We start from the raw sequence: 21068 nt of genomic DNA, 5'->3' as shown, positions 1-21068 counted from the left end.
AAAGATTTACAAGGATGTTGCCAGGGTTGGAGCATTTAAGCTGGAGGGAGAGGCTGAACAGGCTGGGGCTGTTTTCCCTGGAGCGTCAGAGGCTGAGGGGTGACCTTACAGAGATTTATAAAATCATGAGTGGCATGGATAGGATAAATAGACAAGGTCTTTTCCCTGGGGGTGAGGGAGTCCAGAACTAGAGCGCACAGGTTTAGGGTGAGAGGGAAAAGATATAAAAGGGACATAAGGGGCAACTTTTTCATGCAGAGGGTGGTACGTGTATGGAGTGAGCTGCCAGAGGAAGTGATGGAGGCTGGTACAATTACAGCATTTAAAAGGCATTTAGATGGGTATATGAATAGTAAGGGTTTGGATGGTTATGGGCCAGATGTTGGCAGGTGGGACTAGATTGGGTTGGGATAGTTTGTAGGCATGGACGAGTTGGACCGAAAAGTATGTTTCTGTGCTGTACATTCTGTGACTATGACTAAGTGTTTGACGGTGGGGTTGGTGAACCAATTACAGTGAAATGGGGTTAGCACGGATGAAAACTTTGGTTGGCATGGACCAGTTTGGGCTGATGGGCCTGTCTCCATGATGTAGGACTGTATGATTTACCCTATCATACATTCTTAATTCCAGATTTTTTTTTATTGAATTCAAATTCCACAATCTGCCATGGTGTGACTCAAACCCAATTCCCCAGAAGATTAGCTAAATTTCTGGATTAATAGTGTAGCGATAATACCACAAGACAACTGCCTCCCCTGTGAGCGGGAATGGGAGTGTGAGTGATCAGCTGGACAGTGAGGTGTTGGAGGTGAACAGCCACACAGTGGGAGGTGAGCAGTAGCAATGGGTGGACTCCTTCCAGTTGCAGTTACCATGCAGGATGGGGACACAGTGATAGCATCTCTGGAACCAACTTGATCTTCTTGTGCCAATTTTAAATACTTGTAGCTCTCTCCAGCAGTGCCAATCAAGTCTTCATACTGACACTGTCAAACCCTTTCAGCATTTTGAAATGCTTCAGGTAAAACTCTGCATGACCTTCTCAACTCAAAAGGTTGAAACTGAAGTATAGAATAATATAACAACTTTACTTCCTGGAGTGGTGAAACTTCCCTGCAATTATGAGTGGTCTGGTTACTCATTACCCAAAACCAAATTTCAAGATTCAACAGCTTCTGTTTGTTTTCTAGATACTTACTGTTAACTGTAACTAGTTAAATACCCCCATTAAGGAACAGCTTCCATATTGCTGTCACTGCTTTAAGCATTGTAGTCACTTCTGTTGTTTAATATCATTTGTCTGAGTACTTTTATTCCTTTTGTTTTTCTGAATCTTGTACAAAGCGAGGTGGAGAGTTAACCATCTTCCATTTCACCAGCTGAGTGCCAGCATCCCCTTGGCTACAACTCCCTCTATACTGTCCTCATCAAGTGCTCCCAGGACCGAAACAGCATGGGATTAGATACAGGGTGAAGCATCCTCTAAACTGTCCCTTATAAACTCCCAGAATAGGGCCAGCACTGTGTGAGATACAGAGTAAAGCTCCTTCTACAATATATCATTCAACACCCCAGCATGGAGTTCGGTACTGAGTAAAGCTACCTCTACACCACGACTCTACAGATAGCCTGTCAGAGCAGCATTTGAGGAAAGCTTCAGAAACAAGGAGCAAGAACCTCTCCGACTCACTCTTCAGTCATACAACTGGTCTCTCAATCTTTTCTTCCAGGTTGAAGTTCATTGTACAGTGTGTTCTAATATAATTCAGTGGTTAGCACTGATGCCTCACAGAGCCACAGACACTGGTTTGATTCCAGCCTCAGGCGACTGTCTGTGTGAAGTTTGCATATTCTCTCCCATGTCTCCATGGGTTTCCTCTGGGTGTTTCAGTTTCCTTCCACAATCCAAAGATGTGCAGTTTAGGTGAATTGGCCATGCTAAATTGACCGTAGTGTTCAGGGATGGTGAGGTGCATTAGTCAGGGGTAAATGTAGAGTATTGAGGAATGGGTCTGGGTGGGTTGCTTTTCAGAGGATAGGTGTGGGCTTGTTGGGCCAAATGACCTGTAGGGATTCTATAATACCATGATAGTTCCGTTTCGTGTGATCCCATGTTATAAGAAAATTGCATGACAGCAGCACCATGGAAAACAATGTTACTGGAATGGCATTAAAGCCAATGCAGGTAAAGAAAGTTTGCGTTCTATAAATAATGTTTTAAACTCTTCAATTGCTTTATAGCAGAACTGACTGTATAAGCCAGATATGCACTAGCTGAAGAATTAAAGTAGTTAACTTATGTCATAGGTCTGTCAGTGCTAGCAGATGTATATCCATCTCAAATCCTGCCACGGTTACTGGACGAATATCAGGTGTCGCCAGAAGGACCTGAGAAAACAAGATGTATTGAGACACGGATGAAGATGGGAGAGGTGCTAATGCGAAGTACAAAAGCATTAGGTGAGTAGGGATTGATAATTGGGGTAATATCAACCTAAGGTAACACTAAACAGATGGAATATGCAGCTTTCCTAAGCTCAAACACCGCCAGCAGAGCTGATTCAGAGCTACTATTACCACCAAATCCAAGGTAATTATATGTTCGTCTCTAATTCTGATACTTGCCAGTATTTAAACAGTGAAAAACTACAAATATAAGACTCAAAGACACTATGTTTTTTCATGATATTCTAGTGTCATTGGCTAGAGCAGTATTTATTGCCCATACCTTATCACCCTGAAGCAGCTTTCTTGAATTGCTGAAATCCCTGCAAAGTTTCGGGATTTCGATCCAGTGACAGTGAAGGAACAGCAATATATTTCCAAGTCGGGATGGTGTGTACCTTGGAGGGGACCTCCAAGATGGTATTTCCATCTTCCTCATGTTGTCATTCTCCTCCATGGTACAAATCGAGGCCTGTGGAATGACAAGGCCAAAGAAGATACAGATATGCACTGTGTAAGTTCTGCAACTGGAGTTGAAGGGAGTGAATGTTTATGGTGGTGAGTGGCATGCTGTTTAAGCGGGCTGTTTGTTTTCAAACACATTGAGCTTTTTGAGTGGTGCTGAAGCTGCACTGATCCAAAAACAAGTGGATGGGTATGGCAGAATGTTTTGGGTTTAAATTTTAGCATTCCTAAATCAGCACATTATCCAGGTTCCTGCAAACAGCCGACAGGGACAGAATAGTATTCAATCATTACAGTCTGATGGCACCTTGGGTAGGATGTTTTAAATGTAATAGTGAGTAAAGGAAAGGCCAAACCAGATACTTCTCAGCGCTGTGTAATCATGTTCCAATTCTCTTTGACTGCTCTCCCAGCACTCAATGTATGTCCTTGCTTACTATGAACTGTCTGTACTGCTCGTAAACAAAGCTTTTCACGGTACTTAGGTACACGTGATAATAAATAAATCAAATCAGATCAGTGATTTACTCATTGCTAGAAGAAGACAGTTTTCTAAGATCATGGGTAAATTGCAGCAGCATTAACTTGAGGCAGGAATGGCCAGTTGGCCAAGGTCAGTTTAGATGATCTACCCCTCCTAAGCAGAGCTTCCCACTGTGCTTTGAGGGAGGTCTTTGCCTTTCCATAAGCCAGAACGTGGTGTCTAATCTCACTACTCCAAACCACCACCAACGATGACTTGAAGCATCCCATCCTGTTCTGACATTTTGTTCATTCATAAGTGTGGGCAATAAATGCTGGCCTATCATAATTTCCCTTTATAAGTTACTGATGAGCTGCATGTTGAACCAGTTGAGTCACTGCAGTTAAGGAAAGTATTATAGAATTGCAATGTGGTTAGCGCAACTAATTCTCCTTCCTGCTTTCTCTCCCTCTTTCCATCTCACTTGTTTCAACCCTCTCTCCTGCACTTACCACTCTCATTACTTGCCTGTCTCTTGACATTATGCCCTCCCTGCCGAACTGCCTCCTCTACCGCCCATTCTCTCCTTGTCCCACGCTCGCCCATTCTCTCCCTGTCCCACGCTCGCCCATTCTCTCCCTGTCCCACGCTCACCTATTTTCTCCCCACATGTGCTTTTCTCTCCCTTGATCTCCGTTTCTCCATTCATACCACCACTCTCTGTCCATGCACTCCCTCTTCCCATGACCACATCATTTTCTCTTACTATCCTTTTCTCGCTATGCTCCCCATCCATCTCAACCAACACCATTCCTCTCTTTTTATCTCTCTGCCTCTCTCTCCCCCCGCATGGATTCTGGCCTCCCCTCCGTGCCACCCATCTCTCCCTTTCTCTCCCCATCTCTCTCTCTCTGTCTCTCTAGGTGAGATAGCTTCACATTATCGTGACCCATTGATCCGGGTATTTTTGAGGGGGACGAAAGACTCAGATAGTACAGTGCGGGCTAGTAGCCTGTCAAACCTGGGCGAGCTCTGTCAGTGTCTGCACTTCGCCATAGGGTCAGTTATTCATGAGGTAAGCACGATGATGTATGTGTGTGTGGGGAAGTGAATGATACATCTTGTATCTTAAACGTTTTTGTATTTGTGCCAAAGCAAAGCAGCATGTTATATCTGGTATGATTCTTGCTTCCAAACGATTGACATAGCCACATGGGCAGCCATGTTCAACTCTGTTAGTGCTCCTTGCATTGTTGCTTGAACCAGAGATTCTGGGGTGATCCACCTGGAGGCTGTTAAACCTAAACACTGCCAGCAAATCACTGCTAATCCTTTCAAATTGTCTCTTCTCCTTCTCTGAGCAACCTGCATTGTAGTTGAAGATGAGACAGAGAAAGCGCGCAAGTGGCAAAGTCTCATTACACTGAGTAATGCAATAAAGAATTAAAGAACCAGTTGAGGGCCATTGTGTCAGGCAGCGCATTCACTTCTAGTCCCCACCATCAAGCACTCTGACACTAGTGCACAACATTCAGGCTGGTACCAATGCACTGCTGTGGGAATGCCAACTGTGCATTCAGGGTGAAAGTGATAATCACCACTATTGAAGAGTGCCCATGAATTCTGTGAATTGGCCAATATTTATCACTCAAGTTTTTCATAAAGCAGATTATATTAGTACTGTATTACCAGATAATGGCAGACAGCATTCTCTGCATGGCAGACAGGGACAAATGAGGTACAGCAGGGATCAGTGCTATTAATTATTTAGATGAGGAAACTAAATGTAATATCTGTGTAAAATGTAATAAATTTACAGATAGCACAGAGCTGGGTGGAAGGGGGAATTGTGAGGAAGCAGGGATGCCTCAGTGCGATCTGGACAAGCTGAATGAGTGGGGAAATGCAAAGCAGATGAAGTATAATGTGGCTAAATGTGAGATTATGTACTTTGTTAGCAAAAGCAGGAGGGCAAATTATTATTTGAATAGCGATAGATTGGGAAAGGTGGAGATGCAATGAGACCTGAATGTCCTTATAAGCAAGTTCTTAAAAGTAAGCATGCAGGTGCAGCAGGTGGTCAAGGCAGCAACTGCTGTATTAATCTTCATAGTGAGAGAATTCGAGTACAGGAACAAGAATATCTTGTAGCTGTGCAGGGCATTGGTGTATTGAGTGCAGTTGAGGAAAGATGTTCAGGCTACTGAAGGAGTGCAAGGAAGGTTTATCGGACTGATTCTTGGGGTAGCAGACTGACTGTTGAGAGGAAATTGAATCAGATAGGACTATACTCTCAAGAATTTAGAAGGATGAGAGGATATCTAATAGAAACCTATAACAGGTCTAGACAGGCAACAATAACAAGAGAGGATGAGGACTGCAGGTACTGGAGATCTGAGTCAAAACATGTCTGGCGCTGGAAACATATAACAGGCCAGGCAACGTCCAAGGAGCAGGAGAGTCGATGTTTTGAGCATAAGGATCGAAACATCGACTCTCCTGCTGCTCAAATGCTGCCTAACCTCCTATGCTTTTCCAGCGCCACACTTTTCAACAATAATAAGAGAGGACCAGAACCAGGGTCACAGTGTGACAATACGAGGACTGAAATGAGTTCCTTCACCGAGAGAGTAGAGAACGATTCTGGGTAATCCAAGATGGAGGATGGGAAAAATTTCTGGCTGTAACAGCTGCTCCTTTTTTGTGGTATTTTAGGTGCTGGAGGTGATTTCGAATTCCAGGAGCAGCAATTATATGCTGTTGCATTGTTTTGGAACTTTGGGAAAAAAAAAGTCAAAACAACAGCATATTTAAAAGGGAGAAGAACAGACAAAAGAAGCACATGGTGAGATCAGTGCAGGTGGGAGAGAGTAAGAAACTGACACTGTCTTTACTGTTTGAATTCATGTATCGCTGGACATTGGAGTGTGTCTGGGAAAATTAACAAACAGTGAAATTCACAATTGATCTTGGAGGAACGGTTGGGTGAAGTTCACAGCACAGAATCAGAAAAATGAATTGTTGTTTTAAGTGTGGCCTACAAAAAGTCTGCAGTAGTGAGTAGAATGGGCTCTTTCTTTTTTGAGATATGTCTTTTGACTAAACTTAAAATATAAGCCATAACTTCGTTTAACCTGGGGCAGTGTTGGTAGAGGAATAAGACGGTGTTATTTTCTGGGTCTGTAGATTGTGAAGGAGCAAAAATGGACTTTAGTAGAGTAATGTTTGCCTCTTGTCAGATGTGGGAGTTTAAAGAGATCTTATGAGTTACTGCGGATTATATCTGCCATAAATGCTGTTGGTTGTGAATCTTATCAGATCGAATGGATCGGTTGGAGAGACAGTTAGAAGCAATGAGGAATTTGCAACAGCAACAGTTTGTGATGGATGGCAGTTAAAGGAAGGGGAGAATGGTCTCAGATACAGTCATATATATGGGTTAACTCCAGGAAAGGTAAGAGAGGTAGGCAGCTAGTGTAGGAGTCTTTTGTGGCTATACCCGTTTCAAACAGGTATGCTGATTTGGAAAATGTAGGGGGTGATGGATTCTCAGGAGAACGTAGCACAAACCGCCAAGTTTCTGATATTGACACTGGCTCCAATGCAACGAGGGTTACATCGGGTTCCAAGAGATCAGTTATGTTAGGGGATTCTCTAGTCCAAGGTACAGACAGACGTTTCTGTGGCCAGCAGTGAAAAAGCAGAATGATGTGTTGCTTCCATGGTGCTAGGATCAAGGATGTCTCCGAGAGGGTGCAGAATGTTCTGACGGGGGGGAGGGGCCAGCAAGTGGTCATTGTCCACATTGGAACCAACGACATTGGAAGGGGAAAGGTTGAGATTCTGAAGGAAGATTACAGAGAGTTAGGCAGAAATTTCAAAAGGAGGTCCTCGAGAGTAGTAATATCTGGATTATCCCCGGTGTTATGAGCTAGTGAGGGCAGGAATAGGAGGATAGAGCAGATGAATGTATGGCTGAGGAGCTGGTATATGAGAGAAAGATTCACATTTTTCGATCATTGGAATCTCTTTTGGGGTAGAAGTGACCTCTACAAGAAGGACGGATTGCACCTTAATTGGAAGGGGACTAATATACTGGCAGGGAAATTTGCTCGAACTGCTTGGGAGGATTTAAACTAGTAAGGTGTTGGGGGGAGGGGAGGGGAGGTGGGGTGGGGAGGACCCAGGGAGATAGTGAGGAAAGAGATCAATCTGAGACTGGTACATTTGAGAACAGGAGTGAGTCAAACAGTCAGGGCAGGCAGGGACAAGGTAGGACTAATAAATTAAACTGCATTTATTTCAATGCAAAGGGCCTAACGGAAGGCAGATGAACTCAGGGCATGGTTAGGAACATGGGACTGGGATGTCATAATAATTACAGAAATATGGCTCAGGAATGGGCAGGACTGGCAGCTTGATGTTCTAGGATACAAATGCTACAGGAAGGATAGAAAGGGAAGCAAGAGAAGAGGGGGCGTGGCGTTTTTGATAAGGGATAGCATTACAGCTGTGCTGAGGGAGAATATTCCTGGAAATATGTCCAGGGAAGTTATTTGGGTGGAAATGAGAACTAATAAAGGGATGCTAAGCGTGTACAAGACAATTTTCTGATTCAATGTGTGGATGTACCTACTAGAAAAGGTGCAAAACTGGACCTATTCTTGGGAAATAAGGCAGGGCAGGTGACCGAGGTATCAGTGGGGGAGAACTTTGGGGCCAGCGACCATAATTCCATTAGATTTTAAAAAAGTGATGGAAAAGAATCAACCAGATCTTAAAGTTGAAGTTTTACATTGGAGAAAGGCTAATTTTGACAGTATTTGACAAGAACTTTCAAAAACTGATAGGGGGCAGGTGTTCGCAGGTAAAGGGACTACAGGAAAATGGGAAGCCTTCAGAAATGAGAAAACGAGAATCCAGAGAAGTTATGTTCCTGTCAGGGTGAAAGGAAAGGCTGGTGAGTATATGGAATGCTGGATGACTATAGAAATTGAAGGTTTGGTTAAGAACAAGAAGGAAGCATAAGTCAAGTATAGACAGGATAGATCGAGTAAGTCTTTAGGAGAGTATAAAGGCAGTAGGAGTATACTTAAGAGGGAAATCAGGAGTGCAAAAAGGGGACATGAGATAGTTTTGGCAAATAGAATTAAGGAGAATCCAAAGGGTTTTTTTAGAAATACATTAAGGACAAAAGGGCAGCTGGGGAGAAAATAGGGCACCTCCATGATCAGCAAGGCGGCCTTTGTATGGAGTCGCAGAAAATGGGGGAGATACTAAATGAGTTTGTTGCATCAGTATTTACTGGGGAAAAGGATATGGAAGATATAGACTGTAGGGAAATAGATGGTCACATCTTGCAAAATGTCCATATTACAGAGGAGGAAGATAGGAAGTGAAGAAGGCGTTTGATATGATTTCTTTTATTGGTCATATCTGCACAGGACATTGGTTAGGCCACTGGGGGAATATTGAGTGCAATTCTGGTCTCCTTCCCATCAGAAAGATGTTGTGAAACTTGAAAGACTTCAGAAAAGATTTACAAGCATGTAGCCAGGGTTGGAGGATTTGATCTATGGGGAAAGGCTGAACAGGCTGGGGCTGTTTTCCATGGCGCGTCAGAGGCTGAGGAGCGACTTAGAGGTTTACAAAATTATGAGGGGCATGGATAGGGTAAATAGGCAAAGTCTTTTCCCTTGGGTGGGGGAGTCAAGAACGAGAGGGCATAGGTTTAGGGTGAGAGGGGAAAGATATAAAAGGGACCTAAGGGGCAACTTTTTCACACAGCGGATGGTACATGTATGGAATGTGGTAGCAGAGGGAGTGGTGGAGGCTGGTATGATTGCAACATTTAAGAGGCATTTGGATGGGTATATGAATAGGAAGGTTTTGGAGGGATATGGGCCGGGTGCTGGCAGATGGGACTAGATTGGGTTGGGATATCTGGTCGGCATGGACCTGTTGGACGGAAGGGTCTGTTTACATGCTGTACACCTCTATGACTCTAAGGCATGTGGGATGTTTTCAGCCATTAGGCAAACATATTGAATACAAGGCCAAGAATGTAATGATAATCCTATCTCAAACACTGTTTAGGCCACAGCTGGAGTTTTTTTTGTACAGTTCTGGTTAGCCCATATCAGAAAGGACATGATTGCTTTAAAGACAGTGGAGAGGAGATTTGCAAGAATGTTTCATGGGCTTGAAAATTGCAGCTATGAGAAAAGATTGAATAGGCAAAGGGTTGTTTTCCTTAGATTTGAGGAGGTTGAGGATTGACTTAATCAAGGTGTACAAAATAATCTCTGGATTACTACCTGAGCGACGAGCTAATTGGCACAGGGTCCATAAGATAAAGCAGGTAAATGCATGACTCAAAGATTGGTGTGGGAGAAATGGGTTTGAATTCATGGGACATTGGCTCCAGTACTGGGGAAGAAGGGACCTGTTCTGATGGAATGGTCTTCTTCTGAGCTGTGCTGGTACCAAGGTCCTAGCAAATGGCAAATCTAGGGATGTAGACATGGTTTTAAACTAAAGGGGTGGTGTTGGTGGGGATGGGGGGTGTGTCAGAGGAACGGGGAGAAGAGTTATAGAGGAAATGAAAAAACCTAAATTAAAGGAGGAGGTAAGAATGCAGAATTCAGGAGAGGTTATTAAAATCTCTAACACATCAGGTTGGTAGTGGATTGCAAGAAAAGGATTTTCTGGAATAAGTCTACGAGATGGCTTTATGGAGCATCTCGTGGTGAAGCCCACCAGGGAACAGGCAATACTGGATTTGGTGTTGTGTAGTGAGTTAGACTCGATAAGAGAGCTTAAGGTGAAGGAACCCTTTGGAGGCAGTGATCATGAATGAATGACAGGGAGAAGATAGAATCAGAAGTAATGGTATTACAGCTGAATAAAGGCAAGTACAGAGGCATGAGCGCGGACCTAGATAGAATTGACTGTTTGAGGACCCTGGGTAGCCATGGGCACCTGTATGGGCCCCAGCTATGCCTGTCTCTTTGTTGGCTATGTAGAACAGTTGATCATCCATAATTACACCGGCACCCTCCCCACCACTTCCTCCGCTACATTGATGACTGCATTGGCGCCACCCCGTGCTCCCACAAGGAGGTTGAGCAATTCATCAACTTCACCAACACATTCCACCCTGACCTTAAATTTACCTGGACCATCTCTGACACCTCCCTCCCCTTCCTGGACCTCTCCATCTCCATTAATGATGACCGACTTGACACCGACATTTTTTACAAACCCACAGACTCCCACACTCCTGCAAAAGTGCCATCCCATATTCCCAATTCCTCCATCATATCTGCTCCCAGGAGGACCAGTTCCACCTCAGAACACACCAGATGGCCTCCTTCTTTAGAGACCACAATTTCTCTTCCCACGTGGTTAAAGATGCCCTCCAATGCATCTCGTCCGCATCCCGCACCTCTGACCTCAGACCCCATCCCTCCAATCGTAACGAGGACAGAACGCCCCTGGTGCTCACCTTCCACCCTACCAACCTTCGCATAAACCAAATCATCTGCCGACATTTCCACCACCTCCAAAAAGACCCCACCACCAGGGATATATTTCCCTCCCCACCCCTTTCCACCTTCCGCAAAGACCATTCCCTCCGTGACTACCTGGTCAGGTCCACACCCCTCTACAACCCACCCTCCCATCCTGGCACCTTCTCCTGCCACCACAGGAATTGCAAAACCTGCGCCCACACCACCTCCCTCACCTCCATCCAAGGCCCTAAAGGAGCCTTCCACATCCATCAAAGTTTTACCTGCACATTCACCAATATCATTTGTTGTATCCGTTGCTCCTGATGCGGTCTCCTCTACATTGGGGAGACTGAGCGCCTCCTAGCAGAGCGCTTTAGGAAACATCTCCGGGACACACGCACCAGTCAACTACACCATCCTGCGGCCCAACATTTCAACTCCCCCTCCCACTCTGCTGAGGACATGGAGGTCCTGGGCCTCCTTTACCACCGCTCCCTCACCACCAGATGCCTGGAGGAATAACGCCTCATCTTCTGCCTCGGAACACTTCAACCCCAGGGCATCAATGTGGACTTCAACCGTTTCCTCATTTCCCCTTCCCCACCTCACCTCAGTTCCAAACTTCCAGCTCAGCACTGTCCCCATGACTTGTCCTACTTGCCTATCTTGTTTTCGACCTATCCACTCCCCACCACCCCCCCCCCCACCCCGACCTATCACCTTCATCCCCTCCCCCGCTCATCTATTGTACTCAATGGTACTTTCTTCCCACCCCCACCCTCCTCTCACTTATCTCTCCACCCTTCAGGCACTCTGCCTGTATTCCTGATGAAGGGCTTTTGCCCGAAACGTCGATGTTCCTGCTCCTCGGATGCTGCCTGAACTGCTGTGCTCCTCCAGCACCACTAATCCAGAATCTGGTTTCCAGCATCTGCTGTCATTGTTTCTACCCTGTTTGAGGACCCTAGCAGGTAAGACAGTGGAACAGCAATTTGTGAGTTTTATAAATGACTTGGATGAGGAAATGGCAGGGTCGGTTAGTAAATTGGCTGATAACATGAAGGCTAGTGGATAGTGTGGAAGGCTGTTGTAGTTTGTGATGGGACAATGACAGGATGCAGAACTGAGCTGGCAAGTGGTAGATGAAGTTCAACCTGGAAAAGTGTGAAGTGATTCATTTTGGAAGGTCGAATTTGAATTCCCAATATAAAGTTAAAGGAGGAATTCTTGGCAGTGTGGAGGAACAGAGGGATCTTGAGGTCCATGTCCATAGATCCCTGAAAGTTACCAGCCAGGTTGATAGCGTTGTTAAGAAGGCGTATGGTGGGGGACTCAACAAGATGGCGGCGATTCAGTAGAACTGTCGTGGACGGCATATTGGTATTTTTTGTCATCCCTGGCTAACTCTTATGAGAGAATTGTTCATGTAAAGCCTTGGGAACACACATTTGTTAATACTTGGGAGTGGGAGGGATGCTAAAGGGAAAGGGAGTGAACAAACAGCAGCAGGGAGGACACACCTGCAGCACCGGGCACGCCAGTGGACTCTCCCGAACCCTCGAGGGACTTAACGGACTCGCAGAAATTGGTGGCAGTGATGGCAAGACTCACCATGAAGCTTGAGGCTGCGATCGAGGAGATCCATGCCCAGATCCAACCCATCACATCCATGCTGCAAAAGCATGAATTGGAGCTCCAGGGCCTCAGGGCGCAGATGGAGGAGGTGGAGGCTCAACCAAAGTCTCTGAAGCGGTGATCGAGTCCTCGTCTGGACAGATCCAGACCCTGGAACAGCAAGTATGGGCTTTGCGAGATCAGGTTGGCGACCTCAAAAATCGAGGTCGGTAGATGAATCAACGAATTGTCAGGCTTCTAGAGGGTCAAGACGGTGGGCAGCCAGTCAGCTTTTTTGAACCCTGGCTGCCATAGTTCTTGGGCCTTCAAATCAAGTGCGGCCGGCAGCAGATTGAAAGGGCCTATTGGGAGCAGTTCACAGATCCGGACTGGTACAGCGCCCTCGCTCAGTCCTAGTGCACTTCTACATATACAGGGACAAGCAAAAGGTGATAGAAGCCTCCAAATCACTGGGGAAAGATCCACAAGCACTGCTGCACAAGGGGCAAAAATTATGTTTTTTCAAGATTGCTCAGCAGCTGTAATTTGAAAGAAGAAGTTCTTTGATGAAGTTAAGAAGAAGCTGAGGAACCTGGGCATCCAGTACTCCATGAGGTACCCGGTGGTGCTTCATTTCAGCCGCAAGGATTCAGTTTATATGTTTATCGGCAGATAAAACCAAGAACTTTGTGGACACTTGAAGATAGTCTGATTGAGCTGAAGAATATGGTTAATGTTTGTCCTCTTTTCCTTCTTACCCTGTGTTTTCTTTTCCCTTTTTTCCTCTCTCCCTAATAATTTTTTAAAAGAAATCTTGGAATACGTTGTTCCTATTATATTGTTTTCAGTCATAATTGGGGTTGTCATAGAGCTGGGGATGGGCGGAATGTTTATCCTGCCTTTGTCTTCTTTTGTTGATTTAAGGATCATCACATTGTTTACTTATTTATTTTTGCCCAAAGCTGGGGTACAGTCCGGGCTTGAAGGAGCTGTGAAGGGGGGGGTGGATTTTCTCTGGGGCTCAGAGTTTTTTGTGAAGTCTGCTCCCCGTTCAGGAGACTAGGCAGCAGCACACAGCGAGATCCTGTCCCCAACCCATCCAACACCACCTCTCCGTTTGCTTCCGCTCCCATTCCCACCCATCTACGCCCCCATCCAATCCGCCTCCCCACCTTCTGGGGCAGCCAAACTGTACACTAGCAGTAAGACTGCTGCGGCCTTTTGTGGGGTAAGTCTCCAAATAGAGTGTGCATGCGCGCACGCACAACTTTTTGATGGTTCCACCTCTGCCCTGTGTCAGTCTATGTTGGAGAATTTATCTGGGCAAGGGGGGGTTTAGGGTTTACCCTGTGTAAATCTCCAGGGAAAATGTGGGAGGAGAGAGAGAGGGAGGACGGGAGTTCAGTTATTTATAGACTGTGCCGAGGCTCCCATCAGTCCAGGACTGTTCTCGGCAGCATTTCAGTGAGCCAAGTTCGTTTTTAATCATTGTACCTGTAAACAAAAGATGTGATCAGGGTTGAAACAGCTCTATGACGTAATGTTTCTGTCAGGACCTTGAGATCCCCTTGGGATAACCTGGTATTCGGATAATTGATATTCGGATAATCAAGGTTCCTTTGTAATGTGGGAAACCAGAGAATTGGGAAGCTTACAAAGAGCAACAAAAAAAAAAGTAATAAGGAGGGAGAAAATTAAATATGAGGGTAAGCTAGCCGTAATATAAAGGAGGTAAAAACAAGGACTGCAGATGCTGGAAACCAGATTCTAGATTAGAGTGGTGCTGGAAAAGCACAGCAGATCAGGCAGCATCCGAGGAGCAGGAAAATCGACGTTTTGGGCAAAAGCCCTTTATCTCTATTCCTCATTTCCAGCACCAGTAATATAAAGGAAGGCTCTAAGACTTCCTTTAGATATACAAAGGGCAAAGAGAGGCAAAAGTGAACATTGAGTTGCGGGAAAATGAAGCTGGTGAGACAATAGTGGGGAACAAGAAAAATAGCTGAGGAACTGAATAACTACTTTGTGTCAATCTTCACGGTGGAAGACACAAATAATATCCCAAAAAGTCAGAGTGCAGGAGCAAAGCTGAGTATGATGGCCATCAACAGGGAGAAGGTGCTCGAAAAACTGAATGGCTTGCAGGTGGATAAATTGCCTGGATTAGATGGACTGTGCCACAAAATTGTAAGGGAGATAGCTGAAGAGATAGTGGAGATGTTGGTCGTGATCTTTCAGGAATCGCTCGAATCAGGAAGGATCCCAGAAGATTGGAAAATCGCTAGCGTGACACCTATGTTTAAAAAGGGAGTATGCAAAAGAGGGAAGTTATAGAACGATTAGCCTAACCTCAGTCATGAGTAAGATCTTGGAGACCATTGTGAAGGATGAGATTTCTAAATACTTGGAAATGTATGGTAAAATAAGGCAAAGTCAGCATGGTTTCGTCAAAGGGAGGTCATGCCTGACAAATCTTCTAGAATTCTTTGAGGAAGTAATGAGCAGGTTAGATCGAGGAGAGTCAATGGATATAATCTACCTGGACTTCAAGAAGGCCTTTGACAAGCTGCCCCACTGGAGGCTACTGACTAAGATAAGGCCTCATGGTGGTAGAGGCAACGTGTTAGCTTGGATAGAAGCTCGGCTGTCTGGCAGAAAGCGGAGAGTGCGATAAAAGGGTCCTTGTCAGGATGGCAGCTGGTGATAATCTGGATTAGTGGTGCTGGAAGAGCACAGCAGTTCAGGCAGCATCCAAGTAGCTTCGAAATTGAAGTTTTGGGCAAAAGCTGGTTTCCAGCATCTGCAGTCATTGTTTTTAGCTGGTGATAAGTGGTGTTCCGCAAGGCTGAGTGTTGGGACTGCAACTTTTCACTTTATACATCAACGATCTAAATGAAGGAACTGAGGGCAATCTGGCTAAGTTTGCAGAGGATACAAAGATAGGTAGAGGGACAGGCAGCATTGAGGAGGCAGCCTGTCTGCAGAAGGATTTGGACAGGTTAGGAAAGTAGGCAAAGAATGGCAAGAGAAAGTGTGAGGTCATGTATTTTTAGGAAGAATAGAGCATGGACTATATTCTAAATGGGGAGGAAATTCAGAAGACTAAAGCGAAAAGAGGATTGGGAGTTCTAATAGAACATAGAACATAGAACAATACAGCGCAGTACAGGCCCTTCGGCCCTCGATGTTGCGCCGATCAAAGCCCACCTAACCTACACTAACCCACTATCCTCCATATACCTATCCAATGCCCGCTTAAATACCCATAAAGAGGGAGAGTCCACTACTGCTACTGGCAGGGCATTCCATGATCTTACGACTCGCTGAGTGAAGAACCTACCCCTAACATCAGTCCTATATCTACCCCCCCTTAATTTAAAGCTATGCCCCCTTGTAATAGCTGACTCCATACGCGGAAAAAGGTTCTCACTGTCAACCCTATCTAACCCCCTAATCATCTTGTACACCTCTATCAAATCACCCCTAAACCTTCTTTTCTCCAAAGAAAACAACCCCAAGTGCCTCAGCCTTTCCTCATAGGATCTTCCTACCATACCAGGCAACATCCTGGTAAACTTCCTCTGCACCCGTTCCAGTGCCTCCACATCCTTCCTATAGTATGGCGACCAAAACTGCACACAATATTCCAGAAGCGGCCGCACCAGAGTCTTATACAACTGCAGCATGACCTCAGGACTCCGGAACTCAATTCCTCTACCAATAAAAGCCAGTACGCCATATGCCTTCTTCACTGCACTATTTACCTGGGTGGCAACTTTCAGAGATCTGTGTACATGGACACCAAGATCCCTCTGCTCTTCCACACTACCAAGTAGTCTACCATTAGCCCAGTAATCCATCTTTTTATTACTCTTACCAAAGTGAATCACTTCACACTTAGCTACATTGAACTCCATTTGCCACCTTTCTGCCCAGCTCTGCAGCTTCTCTATATCCCGCTGTAACCTGCCATATCCTTCCTCACTGTCTACAACTCCTCCGACTTTCGTATCATCCGCAAACTTGCTCACCCAACCTTCTAACCCTTCCTCCAGGTCATTTATAAAAATGACAAACAGCAATGGTCCCAAAACAGATCCTTGCGGAACACCACTAGTGACGGCACTCCAAGATGAATCTTTGCCATCAACTACTACCCTCTGTCTTCTTCCAGAGAGCCAATTCCTAATCCAAACCTCCAACTCACCCTCAATGCCATATCTCTGTATTTTCTGCAGTAGCCTACCATGGGGGACCTTATCAAACGCCTTACTAAAATCCATATATACTACATCTACCGCTTTCCCCTCATCTACCTCCTTCGTCACCTTCTCAAAGAATTCAATAAGGTTTGTGAGGCACGACCTGCCCTTCACAAAACCATGCTGACTATCCTTGATCACATCATTCTTATCCAGATGTGCATAAATCCTATCCCTTATAATTCTCTCTAAGACTTTGCCCACAACAGAAGTGAGACTCACTGGCCTATAGTTACTAGGATTATCCCTACTCCCCTTCTTGAACAAGGGAACCACGTTTGCTAGCCTCCAGTCCTCTGGCACTACTCCTGTAGACAAAGAGGACACAAAAATCAAGGCTAATGGCTCTGCAATCTCCTCCCTTGCTTCCCAGAGAATCCTAGGATAAATGCAATCAGGCCCAGGGGACTTATCTATTTTCACCCTTGCCAGAATTTCCAACACCTCTTCTCTACATATCTCAAAGCCATCCATTCTACTTATTCGTGCCTCAGTATTCATATCGACAACAATGTCCTGTTCCTGAGTGAATACTGACGAAAAGTATTCATTCAGCGCCTCCCCAATCTCTTCAGCCTCCACACGCAACTTCCCATTACTATCCTTGATTGGACCTATTCCTTCCCTAGTCATTCTTTTATTCCTAACATACCTATAGAAAGCCTTAGGGTTTTCCCTAATCCTACCAACTAAGGACCTTTCATGTCCCCTCCTTGCTGCTCTTAGCTCTCTCTTCAGGTCCTTCCGGGCTACCTTATAACTCTCAATCGCCCCTATTGAACCTTCACGCCTCATCTTTACAAAGGCCGCCCTCTTCCATTTAACAAGGGATTCCAACTCCTTATTAAACCACGGCTCCTTCACACGACCCTTTCCTCCCTGCCTGATAGGTACGTACTTATCAAGGACACTCAATAGTTGCTCCTTGAACAAGTTCCACATATCAATTACGCTCTTGCCTTGGAATCTACTTTTCCAATCCACACATCCTAAGTCATGCCTCAACGCATCATAATTTCCCTGCCCCCAGCTATAACTCTTGCCCTGTAGTACACACTTATCCCTCTCCATCACTAGAGTAAAAATCACCGAATTGTGGTCACTGTCCCCAAAGTGCTCACCTACCTCTAGTTCTAATACCTGGCCTGGTTCGTTACCCAGAACCAAATCCAGTATGGCCTCACCTCTTGTTGGCTTATCTACATATTGTGTCAGGAAACTCTCCTGCACACATTGCACAAACACTGACCCATCTAACGAACTTGAGCTATAGCTTTCCCAATCAATATCAGGAAAGTTAAAGTCTCCCATAACAATCACCCTATTACTGTCACTCTTCTCCTGAATCATCTTCGCAATCCTTTCTTCAACGATTCTAGGACTATTAGGAGGCCTGTAAAAGACTCCTAACAGGGTGACCTCACCTCTCCTATTCCTAACCTCAACCCAAACTACCTCAGATGGCAAATCTTCATCCATCTTCCTTTCCACCGCTGTAATACTATCTTTGACAAGCAAAGCCACACCCCCCCCTCTTTTACCCCCACCTCTGACCCTACTAAAACATTTAAACCCTGGAACCTGCAACAGCCAATCCTGTCCCTGATCTAGCCATGTCTCCGTAATAGCCACAACATCGAAGTCCCAGGTACCAACCCACGCTGCGAGTTCACCTACCTTATTTCGTATACTTCTGGCATTAAAGTATACACACTTCAAGCCACTCTTCTGTTTACAGGCACGATCCTTTAAGATTGATACCATATTCCTACCCTCCCTACACTCCAGGTCCTGCACCCTAAAGTTACAGTCTGGGTTCCCATGCCCCTGCAGAGTTAGTTTAAACCCCCCCCAAGAGCACTAGCAAACCTCCCCCCAAGGATACTGGTGCCCCTCAGGTTCAGGTGCAGACCATCCTGTCTATAGAGGTCCCACCTTCCCCAGAAAGAACCCCAGTTATCCAAATACCGAAATCCCTCCCTCCTGCACCATCCCTGTAGCCACGCATTTAACTCTTCTCTCTCCCTATTCCTCGACTCTCTATCACGTGGCACGGGTAACAAACCAGAGACAACAACTCTGTTCGTTCTAACTCTGAGCTTCCAACCTAGCTCCCTAAAAGCCTGTCTAACATCCTCAGCACTCCTACCTATGTCATTGGTGCCAATATGGACCACGACTTCAGGCTGCTCCCCCTCCCCCTTAAGGACCCGGAAAACACGATCAGAGACATCACGTACCCTTGCACCTGGGAGGCAACATACCAAACGTGAGTCTCTCTCGTTCCCACAAAACCGCCTATCTGTGCCCCGAACTATCGAGTCCCCAATTATTATTGCTCTGCTCTTCTCCACCCTTCCCTTCTGAGTAGCGGGGACAGGCTCCGTGCCAGAGGCCTGAGCCCCGTTACTTAGCAGGTTGAGTCAATGGTTTGGAAGGCAAATGCAATTATGGCATTTGTGGGCAGCACGGTGGCACAGTGGTTAGCACTGCTGCCTCACAGCGCCAGAGACCCGGGTTCAATTCCCGCCTCAGGCGACTGACTGTGTGGAGTTTGCACGTTCTCCCCGTGTCTGCGTGGGTTTCCTCCCACAGTCCAAAGATGTGCAGGTCAGGTGAATTGGCCATGCTAAATTGCCCATAGTGTTAGGTAAGGGGTAAATGTAGGGTTATGGGTGGGTTGCGTTTCGGCGGGTCGGTGTGGACTTGTTGGGCCGAAGGGCCTGTTTCCACACTGTAATGTAATGTAATATAATCTAAAAAAAAATTTTGAGAGGAGTTGAATATAATAGGGATGTATTTCTGAAGTTCTGGAAGGCTGTGGTCCGACCAGATTTGGAGTGCTGTGCACAGTTTTGGGCCCCATATCTCAGGAAGGATGTACTGGCCTTGGAGCATCTTTAGAGGAGATTCACAGGAATACTCCCAGGAATGAAAAGCTTAACATGCGAGGAACATTTGAGGTCTCTGGGTCTATACTCGAGTTTAGAATGATGAGGGGTGATCTAATTGAAACATACATCATACTGAATGGCCTGGACAGAGCAGATGTTGGGAAGATGTTTCCATTGATAGGAGAGACTGGGACCTGAGGGCACAGCCTTAGAGTAAAAAGGAAAGACCTTTTTAAAATGGAGATCAGGAGAAACTTCTTCAGCCAGAGGGCGGTGAATCTATGGAATTCACTGCAATAGAAGGCTGTGGAGGCCAGGTCATTAAGTAAATTTAAGATTGAGATAGATAGGTTCTTGAATATCAAGGGTTACAGGGAAACAGCAGGAGATTGGGGTGGACAAACTTATCAGCAATGGTTGAATGGTGGAGCAGAGTCAATGGGCTGAATGGCCTAATTTCTGCTCCTCTGTCTTATGGTCTGTAATGAGAGGGGGTTGGATAGAGTGTTTCCCCTAACACAAAGGTCAGTTACTAGGGGCACAGATTTAAGGTGATTGCCAAAAGGCCTTAGGTAAAATATTGCGTGTAAGGTTACTTTAGTAATATAAGATGTGGAGAGTAATATATTGGTTTGGACAAAGGATTAGTTCACTAATATAAGACTGAGAGTTGGGAAAATAGGGATATTTGCAGGATGGCAACCTGTAACCAGTGGAGTGGCACAGAGATCAATATTGGGGCCACAATTATTCACAATATGTATTTATGACTTGGATAAGGAAAGTCAGTGTTCTGTGGCCAAGTTTGCAGATGACACAAAAATAGGTGGGAAGGTAAGTAGTGAGGATGAGTCTACTGAAGATGTAGGCAGAATAAGCAAGTGGGCAAAAAGTTTGCAGGTACAATATAACATAGGGAAAGTGTGATGTTATGCATGTTGGTGGGAAGAATTTAAGAGCTCATTATTATTTAAATAGGGAAGAACTGCACAAAATTGCAGGTTTGGGGATCTTCATGCATGAATCATAATTTGACATTTCTATATGTAACAAGCCTTTATTGTCTTTGGTGGAAGACTTCAATGTTTTCTGGAAATCTAACTTCAGCACCTCCAAGTGTTCCATAAACATAGAAAATCAAATCAGGGGTGGGCCACTTGTCCCTTTGAGCCTGCTCCGTCTTTCATTATAATTATGGCTGAACGTGCAGATCAGTAGCCTGTTACTGCTTTCCCCCCATATTTGGCCCCAAATGCTTTCACATAGGAACATAGAATATAAGTGCAGGAGTAGGCCATTTGGCCTTTCAAACCTACACCACCATTCATTACTGATCGTGCAATTTCAGTATCTCATTCCCATCCTCGTCCCATATGTCTTGATCCCTTTAGCCACGAGGATCACATCC

General features: G+C 45.3%; 1 protein-coding gene across 6 annotated transcripts in view; it reads left to right on the top strand.

The window, feature by feature from the left end:
- Positions 1-21068, top strand: part of tango6 (transport and golgi organization 6 homolog (Drosophila)) — a 222260-nt gene that overhangs the window by 167174 nt on the left and 34018 nt on the right. For 2 of the 6 annotated variants that reach the window (XM_072595747.1, XM_072595746.1), the window contains exons 15-16: positions 2311-2463; positions 4300-4451. The exons of 1 other annotated variant lie outside the window; for it this stretch is intronic. In XM_072595747.1, coding sequence (XP_072451848.1) covers positions 2311-2463; positions 4300-4451 — 305 coding nt within the window. Of the gene's footprint in view, positions 1-2310; positions 2464-4299; positions 4452-6091; positions 6237-21068 lie in introns of all 6 variants that reach the window. 3 more of the 6 variants (XM_072595748.1, XM_072595749.1, XR_011964221.1) reach the window with 3 other exon arrangements.

This window comes from Chiloscyllium punctatum, chromosome 26 (assembly GCF_047496795.1).
Source record: "Chiloscyllium punctatum isolate Juve2018m chromosome 26, sChiPun1.3, whole genome shotgun sequence".
NCBI lineage: Eukaryota > Metazoa > Chordata > Chondrichthyes > Orectolobiformes > Hemiscylliidae > Chiloscyllium > Chiloscyllium punctatum.
The sequence above is the reverse complement of the archived record's forward strand: the minus strand, read 5'-3'. Positions and strand labels throughout refer to the sequence as shown.